At 51.8% G+C, this 14,215-nt stretch overlaps 2 protein-coding genes across 2 annotated transcripts in view; one reads left to right on the forward strand and one right to left on the reverse strand.

The window, feature by feature from the left end:
* The window catches only part of LOC122922413 (caveolin-3-like), a 33,216-nt gene extending 21,784 nt beyond the window's left edge, over positions 1–11,432 (reverse strand). Inside the window, exon 1 of the mRNA XM_044273011.1 lies at positions 11,204–11,432. Within this exon, the coding sequence (XP_044128946.1) occupies positions 11,204–11,432 (229 nt within the window). The remainder of the gene's footprint in view (positions 1–11,203) is intronic.
* On the forward strand, positions 11,357–14,149 carry TMEM115 (transmembrane protein 115). Its single transcript, XM_044273009.1, has one exon. It carries the CDS (start codon positions 13,262–13,264, stop codon positions 14,117–14,119), a length of 858 nt encoding a protein of 285 aa, XP_044128944.1. The 5' UTR covers positions 11,357–13,261; the 3' UTR covers positions 14,120–14,149.
* The last annotated feature ends 66 nt before the right edge of the window (positions 14,150–14,215 follow it).

Here is a 14,215-nt window from a genome sequence, read left to right on the forward strand (position 1 = left end):
CCCCCCCCCCAATACAAATAGCCCTCCCTCATCCCCCGAGGGCACTCCGCAGTCTGGAGAAGATGCCCAGGCACTGGCTTTACAGCGCTCTGTGCCTAGTGCCATCATGGCAGCCATGGGATCCATGTCCTCTATCTTGTCCCAGAGTATTTCACAGGCCTTATCTGCTCACCCTCCTGGAGGGACCCTACATTCCGACCCCTCTACTGCTCCGCAGCCTACCAATTTGAACCCTCCTGTATCACAGGAGAGAATGACTGGTGTGCATACGGCCACCCTTGAGAACGTGCCGAGATCACTTAAAAGAGTCTTACCGTGCCAGGCAGAACAGGCACGGCTATATGGAAATGTGCTAGAGCACAACATGATAGTGAATCTGACTCCGAAAGGGGTTTAGATTAGGAGGCTTTCGCGGACGCTAGTCACGATTCGGAGGTGGAGATCCTTGATCCACAGTTGGCCCATAGCTGCCCCAATCCGCCCACCTCCTGGGTCAAGGATTCTGCTTCCTCCTCCGCCAATAATTTATCCACCTCTCTGGTAGACCCAGCGGGTAAACCCATGTTTGATCCGGATGCCCTCCATCATCCTAGATCGGCAGAGTGGCTTTCGGCCGCTCATGTGGGCAAGTACCTAGAACACTGGGTTCGGCGTCCCCTCAGTAAGGATGCACGCAGTAAACTCAGATCCGAGTGCCCCAGGCCTTTAGTTCCCAGTAAAGTATGCAGCACTCCTGTAGTTGACCCCAAGGTCACCCAGTTTCTCTCCAAGTCCGGCTGGAACCCCCTTAAAGGGTTGGATTCCGCACTACGCAGTTGCCAGGACAAACTGCTTGTTATCTTTGGCCCCTTGGCCAAATTGTTTGAGCTGGCCGAGGTTGCCAGAGCGGAAAACTTTCCGGTAGATCCGGAAGAATTAAGGGGCTGGGTCCAAAGAGCGATTTGCATCGCAGGTAACACTAATACCTCCCTAGCCATTGAACGGCGCAAAGCCATCTTATTTAAGATTAAGGCAGGAAAGGACGCCCGGGGCCTCTTATTTGGGGCCTCTTTTTATCAAAGACCTGAGTCGGTTTGTGGGGGCGTTTACGGCACTAGATAAGGCCCAATCCTCTATGAGGTTTTTCAACGACGGGTTTTAACCAGGGCTGGCAGTAGCAGGGGCCGCCTGTCCGGCCGATCCAGTTTCCACGCCCGTAGCACGGTGCTGAGGCTCCTACAGCCAGAGACCTACATTCCAGGAGTAGAAGAATCCATCACCCTTCTTCCCAGCCAGTGGCACTCCAGGTCATTCAGAGGAACTCCCAACTCCAGGAGACCTTACGGTAAGTCCTCCCCCAGTGGAGAGTTTTTCAGATCCTTACATCGGGGGCAGACTATGTCATTTTTTCCATGCCTGGTCAGCCATCATGTCAGACCCCTGGGTCTTGACCCCGGTCAGGCGGTTCCACATCAAGCTCAGACTCCCCAAACCTAGTCCCCCCTCCTCTTGTACTGTCGCGACCCGATTCTGAGCTCATAGACCTAGAACTTTTGTCCCTCTTTCGCAAACGGGGCGATAGAGAGGGCTCTCCCGGCTCCCTGGGGAGTCATCAGCAATATCTTCCTAGTGCAGAAGGGCGGTCAGAAGCGCCCTGTCATAAATCTTCGGGCTCTGAATGCAGTGATTCGCTATCGCCACTTCAAGATGGAAGGGATTCACCTACTCTGAGATTTACTCCTTCCGGGGGACTGGATGGTGAAGTTGGCCTCAAGGACGCTTACTTGACGGTTCCAATTTCGGCTCCATCCAGGGACCGCCTCTGTTTCCTATGGAGAGGAGAGTGCTGGCGTTTCACCTGCCTTCCGTTCGGCCTATCATCAGCGCCTTGGTGCTTCACCAAACGGATGCGTCCCCGCCATGTCTTGGCTACGCAGTCGGGGCATGCGGCTGATTGTATATCTGGACGACATCCTCCTCATGCATCAATCCTGGACGTCCCTGCTAGAACACCTTCGTTGGACTTCAGATTTCCTCTCACGCCTCGGATTCCTCCTCAATCGGGGAAAAATCTTGTCTTACCCAGTTACAAAGGATAGAATTTTTGGGCTTCACCGTGGACTCACTCACTCTATCGACAACCAAGTTGCGCTCTATACGCAAGGAGCGTAGGCATGCGCTATCCGCTCCCCATTTGTCTCTACGCCACCTAGCTTGAATCAATGGCCTGTTGGCTTCCTCAATATAAGCAGTGTTCCCAGCTCCATTGCATTACCGCGTACTTCAGCGACTGAAGATCGCACACCTTTGTTCCGGTGCTGCGTTTGCGGTGGTCCTGGATTCGGAAGCTCGAGGGGAACTCCATTGGTGGATCAACAACCTGGAGGTGTGGAACGGTAGGGCGATTTTCGGTTTCCAGCCCGAATTCACCGTGGAGTCGGATGCGAGCTTCCAAGGCTGGGGGGCTCACTGCAACGGGATCTTTACAGGCGGCCGTTGGTCGGAAGACGAGGCACTTCACATCAATGCTTTGGAGCATCTGGCCGGCTCCTTTGCCATTCAGAGCTCCACCAATGGGATTGCCCACGCGTGCATCAGATTACGTATGGACAATGTCTCGGCTGTACGGTACGTCAACCATTTGGGCGGTACTCGCTCCGCGACACTGGCACGTTTGGCGAAGGAATTTTGGTCTTATTGCCTCTCCAGGGATATCATGGTTCAGGTGGAATACCTTCCGGGTCTCCACAACAGTCGTGCAAATTGGAGTTCCCGATACTTCATGGACGGCAGCGATTGGAGACTGGCTCCGGAAATCATCTCTGCAATATCACACGTTTGGGGTCCTTTGGTCATAGACCTATTCACCTCGCGTCTCAACATTCAGCTTCTTCAGCTGGCGCCCGGACCCGGTTGACGCTTTCCTTCAGGACTGGTCCGATCTTCTTTATGCGTTTCCACCTTTCGCAATGATCCAGAGGATGCTGCTGCAGACACGTCGCCAGTTGGCCGATCTGGTGGTGGTGATCTCGATTTGGGGGACTCCGGCTTGGTTTTCGTCCCTTCTGGAACTCATCGTAGACGTACCTCTTCTTCTGCCGAGTCACGTAGATCTTCTCCGCGACCTTCACAGGCTTCACCACCCGCTTCTGCTGGACGGATCCCTTCAGTTGCTAGCATGCTGGATCTCAGGACACCCGGGGAGGTCGAGGGCATTTCGGATGCAACTAGACACCTCCTGGACAACGCATTGGCTCCCGGCACCAGAAAATCTTATAGGGCAGCCTGAAACAGTTCCTCACCTCCTTATTTGAGGCAGGAAAGGCTTATCGGATGATTAACCTCTTTAGGTCTGCTATTTCCTCTACCCATCAGGGTTTGGAGAGCACCCTGGCGGGTCAACACCCTTTGATTTGTCGCTTATTGCGCGGTGCTCGCATGGCTCGCCCTCCCCGGCTTCGATTTACTACGACTTAGGATATTTCGTTGGGATTATCCTTCTTTTCTTCTTGGCCCAGTAATCTGGAGCTCTCTTTGCGACAGCCGTCGGCCAAATTATTGGTGCTTGTTGAGGGAAGTGTTGTGTTTAAATACATATGTGTATATGCCCTGACATATATACATATGTATTGGCCCTTTTCTATGGGCCCGTCCAGATGGGACATGTGTGTGTGTGTGGGTATATACATGGAGATGTATGAATGCCCCCTTGGCAGCATACATCTCTATGTATAGGGTATAGTATGTGAGTGGGCTTCATACATATATATATATATATATATATATATATATGGATGTGCCCCAAGCATCCATGAATATATATATATGTGTGTATGACTCCCACCATAGATCGATGTGTATATATATATATATATATATATATATATATATATATGTATGTGTGTATGGATGTGCCTCAAGCATCTATACACATATAGTATACAGATGAGATTCCCCCCCATCAATAGAGATCCGATGCCTTTTGGTGTTAACTATTCCCAGCTGCTCGGGATAGTTAACATAACAGAGAAAGGGAAACAAACGTCCCTCCCTCTGTTAACTGCATACCTCCGGCACGATAATTATCGCACTGCAAGGTATGCAGATGTGCCACAGGCGGAGGATCAAAGGAACCCTCCTCCTGGAAGCGCGCTCTGGGATGCGCGGGTCGGGGTGGTGACATCATATCACCGCGCCGGCCCACGTGTTCTTGCCGGTGGTGCGCATGTGCACCACAGAACGGGCTGCCTCGGGAGCGAGCGCCGCCGAACTTAAATAGTCCGGCGGCGCTACGCTGAGGCACCTTTTGGAAACGAGCCCCAGCCGGAGAGGATCATCCCTGGACAAACGAGCCCCCCTGGACAACGAGCATAAGACCCTAAGTATCAACAACCACTGTTATTCCCTATACCACCAACGATATTATTAACCCTTACTCCCCCCCATACTATCAACCCTTACTATTAACCCTTTACCACCCCATACATTATTATCAACCCTTACTCCCCCTATACCACCAACGAACCTCCCCTGGACCCTTGATACACCCCTAACCCCCTTATAACCCTGGTACCTTCCCCTACAACGCATCATACCCCTAATCCCTCTATAACCCTTGGTTACCCTTAACCTCTCCTGCCCCGAGTCCCCCTATACTCCTAATATCCTCTGTGTTCCCCCAGGATTGTAGATCCCTCATATCCCCTGTTACACTGGTGTTGCCCCTGTGTCTCTACCCCCGTCACGACTGTCCTGCTTACCCCAGCAGCAACAGTGTCCATAATAACCCCTAGTTATTCCCCGTAGGGATAGTATATTGTAAAGATTGGGTGGGCTGCTGGTAAAGTGTATGTATGTATATTATTGCAATTGTAGTTAGATTTTGGGGAGGACTTGGGACTGTGTTAGTGTAGTTAGAACAGTATTAGTATATTGTTATAGTGTGTGTACTTATTGCTGTGTGCTGCTATAACTATATATATATATATATATATATATATATAGTTATAAACATATATATTCCTTTGTAGTAGTGAGGCGCCGCAGCAATAGTTGTAGTGTATTATTGGTACTGTATTATTAGTATATTACGTGTTATGTTCTGTAAGGATTAATACTGTGTTATTTATACCTATTGTGTAACGTGTGGTTACTGGCGGTAGTTAGTAAGGCGCATGCAGCCAGTTTAGAGATTAGCGTAAGGCAATCAGTAGCGATTTGTTGTTAATTTAGGCATAAATAGGCGGAGTCATCACTAGACGACCTCCACCTATTTATGAATATTAATTAGAGATTGGCATAAATATAAATAATTAACAGCCCCTTTAACAGTGCTCTTTTGCTTAATTTCTTGCAAAAGGGTCTCCGACGTTCGAGCTCTCGATCCTGACGCCAGGTCATTTACCCCTGAAGGCGTTACCTTCAACATTTCCCGACGTACCAAGACCAACATCAGGTTGGTTCCTTATCCGTTTCCAGTCTTCGCCGGCTCTCTGTCCGGTCACCTGTCTATGGGAGTACGAATCCTGGACAAGGGCTCATCGTTCTCCTGCAGTTTCTAAACTTTTCCTTTCCATTCACCATCCTTTCGGCCCGGTCTCCAGCCCTACTTCAGCTCATTGGATGAAGTGGGTTATGTCCCTGGCTGGTGTGGATACTTCCATCTTCTCCGCACATTCAGCGAGAGGTGCGGCCGCCACCTCTGTGGCGATTTCGGGGGCGCGTTTGGAGGACATCTTACATTTAGCTGACTGGTCTAGGGTCACGACGTTCTGGGAATTTTACTTTCGTCCTCCTCCTCCTCAGGTGTTTTCCTCTATTATTGACCAGCTTTGAACTTGCAGTAGGAGCCTCCGTGTCTTGATGTAAAACTGCATGATTTTCTTAGTCTATGACGTAAAAGTCAAGGTTTTATTAAAGACACGGAGGCGAGTATTGCCCACCCATTTTTGATTCTAATGGACATTTGGTTTTGTCTTAAGATAATTATCTGTCTTATTGGTTATGCCTGCATTTCTAGGATTTTGATTGCCCAGCGAGTTTGGTGTCTGCCCACTATTTATGTCCCTATAGTCTGTTTTTTCTCCTTTCAGGTTGAAGTTTCTTCCGACCTCGACATACCGCATCTTTTTTCTTCTTCTCACAAGTTGGCTTTGTGATGCTGTTCTACTGGTTCCGAGATGGTTTTTTCCTCCAGTGACATGATTCGGTTCGTGGTTCCAGTTCGTAGTTTCGGCCTTGGTGTCAGGTTCACAAAGAAAGAGGAAGGTCCAGAGGAGGAGCTGCCTATTATAGGGGGCTGTCAGAATGGGACCTTGTTACATGTTTTTTCTTAATTTTGTAAAATGTATTCTTTGCTGCTGTTGGTGGATAGTAAAGAAAGGGAAAGCAATACTCGCCTCCGTGTCTTTAATAAAACCATGACTTTACGTCATAGACTAGGAAAATCACGCAGTTATACATCTTCTTATATATAGTGATATAGACCATGCTGGTATAACCTGGGCATCTCCTGTATATAATTATACACTCACCTAAAGAATTATTAGGAACACCTGTTCTATTTCTCATTATTGCGATTATCTGGTCAACCAATCGCATGGCAGTTGCTTCGATGCATGTCGGGTTGTGGTCCTGGTCAAGACAATCTCCTGAACTCCAAACTGAATGTCAGAATGGGAAAGAAAGGGGATTTAAGCAATTTTGAGCGTGGCATGGTTGTTGGTGCCAGACGGGCCGGTCTGAGTATTTCACAATCTGCTCAGTTACTGGGATTTTCACGCACAACCATTTCTAGGGTTTACAAAGAATGGTGTGAAAAGGGAAAAACCTCCAGTATGCGGCCGTCCTGTGGGCGAAGATGCCTTGTTGATGCTGGAGGTCAGAGGAGAATGGGCGACTGATTCAAGCTGATAGAAGAGCAACGTTGGCTGAAATAACCACTCGTTACAACCAAGGTCTGCAGCAAAGCATTTGTGAAGCCACAACACGCACAACCTTGAGGCGGATGGGCTACAACAGCAGAAGACCCCACCGGGTACCACTCATCTCCACTACAAATAGGAAAAAGAGGATACAATTTGCACGAGCTCACCAAAATTGGACTGTTGAAGACTGAAAAAATGTTGCCTGGTCTGATGAGTCTCGATTTCTGTTGAGACATTCAAATGGTAGAGTCCGAATTTGGCGTAAACAGAATGAGAACATGTATCCATCATGCCTTGTTACCACTGTGCAGGCTGGTGGTGGTGTAATGGTGTGGGGGATGTTTTCTGGGCACACTTTAGGCCCCTTAGTGCCAATTGGCCATCGTTTAAATGCCACGGGCTACCTGAGCATTGTTTCTGACCATGTCCATCCCTTCATGACCACCATGTACCCATCCTCTGATGGCTACTTCCAGCAGGATAATGCACCATGTCACAAAGCTTGAATCATTTCAAATTGGTTTCTTGAACATGACAATGAGTTCACTGGACTAAAATGGCCCCACAGTCACCAGATCTCAACCCAATAGAGCATCTTTGGGATGTGGTGGAACGGGAGCTTCGTGCCCTGGATGTGCATCCCTCAAATCTCCATCAACTGCAAGATGCTATCCTATCAATATGGGCCAACATTTCTAAAGAATGCTATCAGCACCTTGTGGAATCAATGCCGCAAGACCTTTGGCTCATAGGAGCCAATACATTCTAATACTGTACGGAGCTCCTGTTCTGTACAGTATTGGAACAAAGTTTTATGCTAATAGACATCGGATGTTTCATCCAAAATCGATTTGCTCATCCTTATTTGTAAGCTCTTGTGAGCGCGCCCTCACTCCTGGTGTCTTGGTTGTATAGATTGTAAAGCTCCTGTGAGCGGCGCCCTCACTCCCGGTGTCTTGGTTGTATAGATTGTAAAGCTCTTGCGAGCAGCGCCCTCACTCCCAGTGTCTCGGTTGTATAGATTGCAAGCTCCTGCGAGCGGCGCCCTCACTCCTGGTGTCTTGGTTGTATAGATTGTAAAGCTCCTGTGAGCGGCGCCCTCACTCCCGGTGTCTTGGTTGTATAGATTGTAAAGCTCCTGTGAGCGGCGCCCTCACTCCTGGTGTCTTGGTTGTATAGATTGTAAAGCTCCTGCGAGCGGCGCCCTCACTCCCGGTGTCTTGGTTGTATAGATTGTAAAGCTCCTGCGAGCGGCGCCCTCACTCCCAGTGTCTCAGTTGTATAGATTGTAAGCTCCTGCGAGCGGCGCCCTCACTCCTGGTTTCTCGGTTGTATAGATTGTAAGCTCCTGTGAGCGGCGCCCTCACTCCCGGTGTCTTGGTTGTATAGATTGTAAAGCTCCTGCGAGCGGCGCCCTCACTCCCAGTGTCTCAGTTGTATAGATTGTAAGCTCCTGCGAGCGGCGCCCTCACTCCTGGTTTCTCGGTTGTATAGATTGTAAAGCTCTAGCGAGCAGCGCCCTCACTCCCAGTGTCTCGGTTGTATAGATTGCAAGCTCCTGTGAGCGGCGCCCTCACTCCCAGTGTCTCGGTTGTATAGATTGCAAGCTCCTGCGAGCGGCGCCCTCACTCCTGGTGTCTTGGTTGTATAGATTGCAAGCTCCTGCGAGCGGCGCCCTCACTCCCGGTGTCTCAGTTGTATAGATTGTAAGCTCCTGCGAGCGGCGCCCTCACTCCCGGTGTCTCGGTTGTATAGATTGTAAGCTCCTGCGAGCAGCGCCCTCACTCCTGGTTTCTCGGTTGTATAGATTGTAAGCTCCTGTGAGCGGCGCCCTCACTCCCGGTGTCTTGGTTGTATAGATTGTAAAGCTCCTGCGAGCGGCGCCCTCACTCCTGGTTTCTCGGTTGTATAGATTGTAAGCTCCTGCGAGCGGCGCCCTCACTCCTGGTTTCTCGGTTGTATAGATTGTAAGCTCCTGTGAGCGGCGCCCTCACTCCTGGTTTCTCGGTTGTATAGATTGTAAGCTCTTGTGAGCGGCGCCCTCACTCCTGGTTTCTCGGTTGTATAGATTGTAAAGCTCCTGCGAGCGGCGCCCTCACTCCCGGTGTCTCGGTTGAATAGATTGTAAAGCTCCTGCGAGCGGCGCCCTCACTCCCGGTGTCTCAGTTGTATAGATTGTAAAGCTCCTGCGAGCGGCGCCCTCACTCCTGGTTTCTCGGTTGTATAGATTGTAAGCTCCTGCGAGCGGCGCCCTCACTCCTGGTTTCTCGGTTGTATAGATTGTAAGCTCCTGTGAGCGGCGCCCTCACTCCTGGTTTCTCGGTTGTATAGATTGTAAGCTCTTGTGAGCGGCGCCATCACTCGCAGTGTCTCAGTTGTATAGATTGTAAGCTCCTGAGAGCAGCTCCTCACTCCTGGTTTCTCGGTTGTATAGATTGTAAGCTCCTGCTAGCGGCGCGCTCACTCCTGCTTTCTCGGTTGTATAGATTGTAAGCTCCTGCTAGCGCCGCGCTCACTCCTGGTTTCTCGGTTGTATAGATTGTAAGCTCCTGCTAGCGGCGCGCTCACTCCTGCTTTCTCGGTTGTATAGATTGTAAGCTCCTGCTAGCGGCGCGCTCACTCCTGGTTTCTCGGTTGTATAGATTGTACAGCGCTGTGGTATACGGTGGCGCCATATAAAGATTATCATCTTCTCCTGACGGACAGTAATGGCGACTATCTCTACAGGAAGCCCTGATAGGTTTCTGACAGACATTTCCTCGCTGTTGCCGTCGTGCTGCTTTCACACTGGCGTTTTGGCTTTCCGTTTCTGAGATCCGTTCAGGGCTCAGCGGTCCAAAATGAATGGAAAAGGATCGGCTCAGGATGCATCAGTTTGCCTCCGATCCGTCTCCATTCTGCTTTGGAGGCCGCCTGCAGCGTTTTGGTGTCTGTCTGATGAAACTGAGCCAAACGTTCAGAACGGATCAGTTTGTATCATCTGTAACAGAGCCAAAACGGATCCGTCCTGACACACAATGCAAGTCAATGGGGATCCGTTTTCTATGGCACAATAGAAAACTGATCCGTCCCCCATTGACTTTCAGTGGAGTTCAAGACGGATCAGTTTTGGCTATAGAAGACATAATACAAATGGATCCGTTCTGAACGGATGCAGACGGTTTTATTATCTGAACGCAAACAGTAAAACAGCCTGAAGAGGCATCTCTGACGCTTGAACAGGCTGAGGTCATCCCCATATCATCAGCACAGTGTAATACCGCCGGTAACTACACAACGGCTGATGGTGCTAATTACAATCTGCCGCCGGCAAATAACCGTACAGCGTGGAGACAAGAGACGGTAAAACGAGCACCCCCCCGATACTGTGGACAAGATGGCTGCATGTAACAGGAGCGTCTCCTCAGCAGCCGAGTCCTTCCTTATCACCTGAAAGATCTGCCTGTGTAATACAGCCCCCCCCCCCCACAACACCCCCCTCAGCATACACACAGCCCCCCCCCCCCCAACACCCCCCTCAGCATACACACAGCCCCCCCCCACACGACACCCCCCTCAGCATACACACAGCCCCCCCACAACACCCCCCTCAGCATACACACAGCCCCCCCCCCACAACACCCCCCTCAGCATACACACAGCCCCCCCCCCACACGACACCCCCCTCAGCATACACACAGCCCCCCCACAACACCCCCCTCAGCATACACACAGCCCCCCCCCCCACAACACCCCCCTCAGCATACACACAGCCCCCCCCCCACAACACCCCCCTCAGCATACACACAGCCCCCCCCCCCCACACGACACCCCCCTCAGCATACACACAGCCCCCCCCCCCCACACGACACCCCCCTCAGCATACACACAGCCCCCCCCCCCCACACGACACCCCCCTCAGCATACACACAGCCCCCCCCCCCCCACACGACACCCCCCCCCACACGACACCCCCCTCAGCATACACACAGCCCACACACACACACACCCCCCCCTCAGCATACACACAGCCCACACACACACACACCCCCCTCAGCATATATACACACACACACACACACACACACACCCCCCTCAGCATATATACACACACACACACGACACCCCCCCTCAGCATACGCACAGCTGCCCCCCATCTCAGTACAGCAGCCCCCCAGTACTTCTGCGCTGCTGACACTCGTGGGTTCTTGGAAAAAGCGCGCGGCTTTCCGTTTTCGATCCACATGATCTGGGAGTGCCACGTGATGTTGTGACGTCAGTAGGTCCTTGCGATTTTAGCCATTACCCTATCCTGATACCTTGGTAACTAGAGGCTTTAGTACTGCGCATGCGCGCGTCTCCTTTACGGCCGCTCACCCGGACTTCGATTCCCAGAGGTGTGCGCGGAGAAGGCTGCGCATGCGTACTGGCTATTTGTGCGCTGCGCGGCTGGTGACGTTGTCGGGTGGAAGTGTCAGGCCTGCCCTGTACAGCCCGGAACCGGAGCCGAGAGAGGAGCGGGCGGCGGGGGAGCTTGGTGGTATCCATGGGACACCCTGCAGGGGCACGTTCTACAGGGGCAGATACTAGTGGGTGTCACCTTATAGGGGCAGTTTGTGTTGGGGTCACCCTATAGGGGCAGCTCCCATTGCGGCCATACAGTAGGGGAAGATTGTGTTTAAGCATCTATAGGGGAGGTTTCTATAGGGGCAGGAGCGCAGTTTCTATAGGTCTGGGTCACACTGTCTCTATAGGGGCAGGAGCGCAGTTTCTATAGGTCTTGGTTCACACTGTCTATAGGGGCAGGAGCGCAGTTTCTATAGGTCTGGGATCACACTGTCTCTATAGGGGCAGGAGCGCAGTTTCTATAGGTCACTGTCTATAGGGGCAGGAGCGCAGTTTCTATAGGTCTGGGATCACACTGTCTCTATAGGGGAAGGAGCGCAGTTTCTATAGGTCACTGTCTATAGGGGCAGGAGCGCAGTTTCTATAGGTCTGGGATCACACTGTCTCTATAGGGGAAGGAGCGCAATTTCTATAGGTCTTGGTTCCCACTGTCTCTATAGGGGCAGGAGCGCAGTTTCTATAGGTCTTGGATCACACTGTCTCTATAGGGCAGGAGCGCAGTTTCTATAGGTCTTGGATCACACTGTCTCTATAGGGGCAGGAGCGCAGTTTCTATAGGTCTTGGTTCACACTGTCTATAGGGGCAGGAGCGCAGTTTCTATAGGTCTGGGATCACACTGTCTCTATAGGGGCAGGAGCGCAGTTTCTATAGGTCACTGTCTCTATAGGGGCAGGAGCGCAGTTTCTATAGGTCTGGGATCACACTGTCTCTATAGGGGAAGGAGCGCAGTTTCTATAGGTCTTGGTTCCCACTGTCTCTATAGGGGCAGGAGCGCAGTTTCTATAGGTCTTGGATCACACTGTCTCTATAGGGCAGGAGCGCAGTTTCTATAGGTCTTGGATCACACTGTCTCTATAGGGGCAGGAGCGCAGTTTCTATAGGTCTTGGTTCACACTGTCTCTATAGGGGCAGGAGCGCAGTTTCTATAGGTCTGGGTTCACACTGTCTCTATAGGGGAAGGAGCGCAGTTTATATAGGTCTGGTTCACACTGTTTCTATAGGGGCAGGAGCGCAGTTTATATAGGTCTGGTTCACACTGTCTCTATAGGGGCAGGAGCGCAGTTTATATAGGTCTGGGTCACACTGTCTCTATAGGGGAAGGTGTGCAGTTTCTATAGGTCTGGTTCACACTGTCTCTATAGGGGCAGGAGCGCAGTTTCTATAGGTCTGGGTTCACACTGTCTCTATAGGGGAAGGAGCGCAGTTTATATAGGTCTGGTTCACACTGTCTCTATAGGGGCAGGAGCGCAGTTTATATAGGTCTGGTTCACACTGTCTCTATAGGGGCAGGAGCGCAGTTTATATAGGTCTGGGTCACACTGTCTCTATAGGGGAAGGTGTGCAGTTTCTATAGGTCTGGTTCACACTGTCTCTATAGGGGCAGGAGCGCAGTTTCTATAGGTCTTGGTTCACACTGTCTCTATAGGGGCAGGAGCGCAGTTTCTATAGGTCTTGGTTCACATTGTCTCTATAGGGGCAGGAGCGCAGTTTCTATAGGTCTTGGTTGACACTGTCTCTATAGGGGCAGGTGTGCAGTTTCTGTAGGTCTGTGTTCACACTCTCTATAGGGGGCGCAGTGACAGATCCAGTAGTCATTTGGAGGATTGGAGTTGTACTTCCTGTACCAGACTTGTCTATAGGGGGTCTTCCTGTCTTTAGGCCCCTGGCTTCTATACATAACAGGTAGACACTGGCGTAAATCCAAGTTAGTGGGGTGAGAATATTGGAGTGTAGAGGTCGGGGTGACCCCATGACTGCCGCCATGCTGCGCTCCATCCCTGCCAACCGCCTGGTATCTGCGCTGTCTGGGAGCAGCGTGCTGGTGAAGTGCCTGTGGGGGGTAGTAGTCCTCCTTTACCTTCTCTCCCTATGGGTGGACACTGCTCATGTTCTGGCCGTCACCCCTGGACTCTTGCTGCCCCCCAACCTCTGGCTGTGGACGCTGGTGACGCACGGACTGGTGGAGCTGCACCTATGGGACGTCCTTGCTAATCTGCTGCTGACCCTGGGTGCCGGGCGCCGGCTGGAGCCGCTGTGGGGGGCCCCGGAGCTGCTGCTCTTCTATGGGGTGGTCAGTCTGTCTGTGGGCGTCCTGAGCTCCCTCTTCTTCCTGGTGGCCTATGCTGCGACCTCTGACCTGCACTTCCTGTTCTCCGCCCGGGTCCACGGGTTTCCAGCCTTTGCCGGCGCCGTCCTGGTGGCGCATAAACAGACGATCGGAGACGTCCTGGTGGAGCCTCAGCGCTGGGTGCGGATTCTCCCTCAGCTGGCACTGCTGGGGGTCATGGTCCTGACGGTGGCCGGGCTGATCCCGGGTCAGGTGCTGGTGGGGTACAGTCTGGGGCTGTTGTCGGGCTGGGTGTACCTGCGCTTCTACCAGAGACACAGCCGTGGCCGAGGAGACATGTCCGACCACTTCTCCTTCGCCAGCTTCTTCCCGGCACCCCTGCAGCCCGCCGCGGCCCTCCTTGGGACCCTCACACACGCCGGCCTGGTGAAACTGCGACTCTGCCCGCGAGCTGTCAAGAGATACGACGTGGGGGCGCCATCCTCCATCACCATCAGCTTACCGGGCACTGACCCCCAAGACGCCGAACGGAGGAGGTAATGTGTGCGGGGCTGCTATCCTATTTTCTCCTTTACAAGTCTCTTTGTTACAATGTATCAGTCTGGAGTGCAGGAAGTGTATAGAATTGTCTAGACC

Source organism: Bufo gargarizans, unplaced genomic scaffold (assembly GCF_014858855.1).
Source record: "Bufo gargarizans isolate SCDJY-AF-19 unplaced genomic scaffold, ASM1485885v1 fragScaff_scaffold_335_pilon, whole genome shotgun sequence".
NCBI lineage: Eukaryota > Metazoa > Chordata > Amphibia > Anura > Bufonidae > Bufo > Bufo gargarizans.

Excerpts from the sequence above, each read along its gene's own strand:
- TMEM115 (XM_044273009.1), top strand. The coding sequence starts at position 13,262 with ATGACTGCCGCCATGCTGCGCTCCATCCCTGCCAACCGCCTGGTATCT.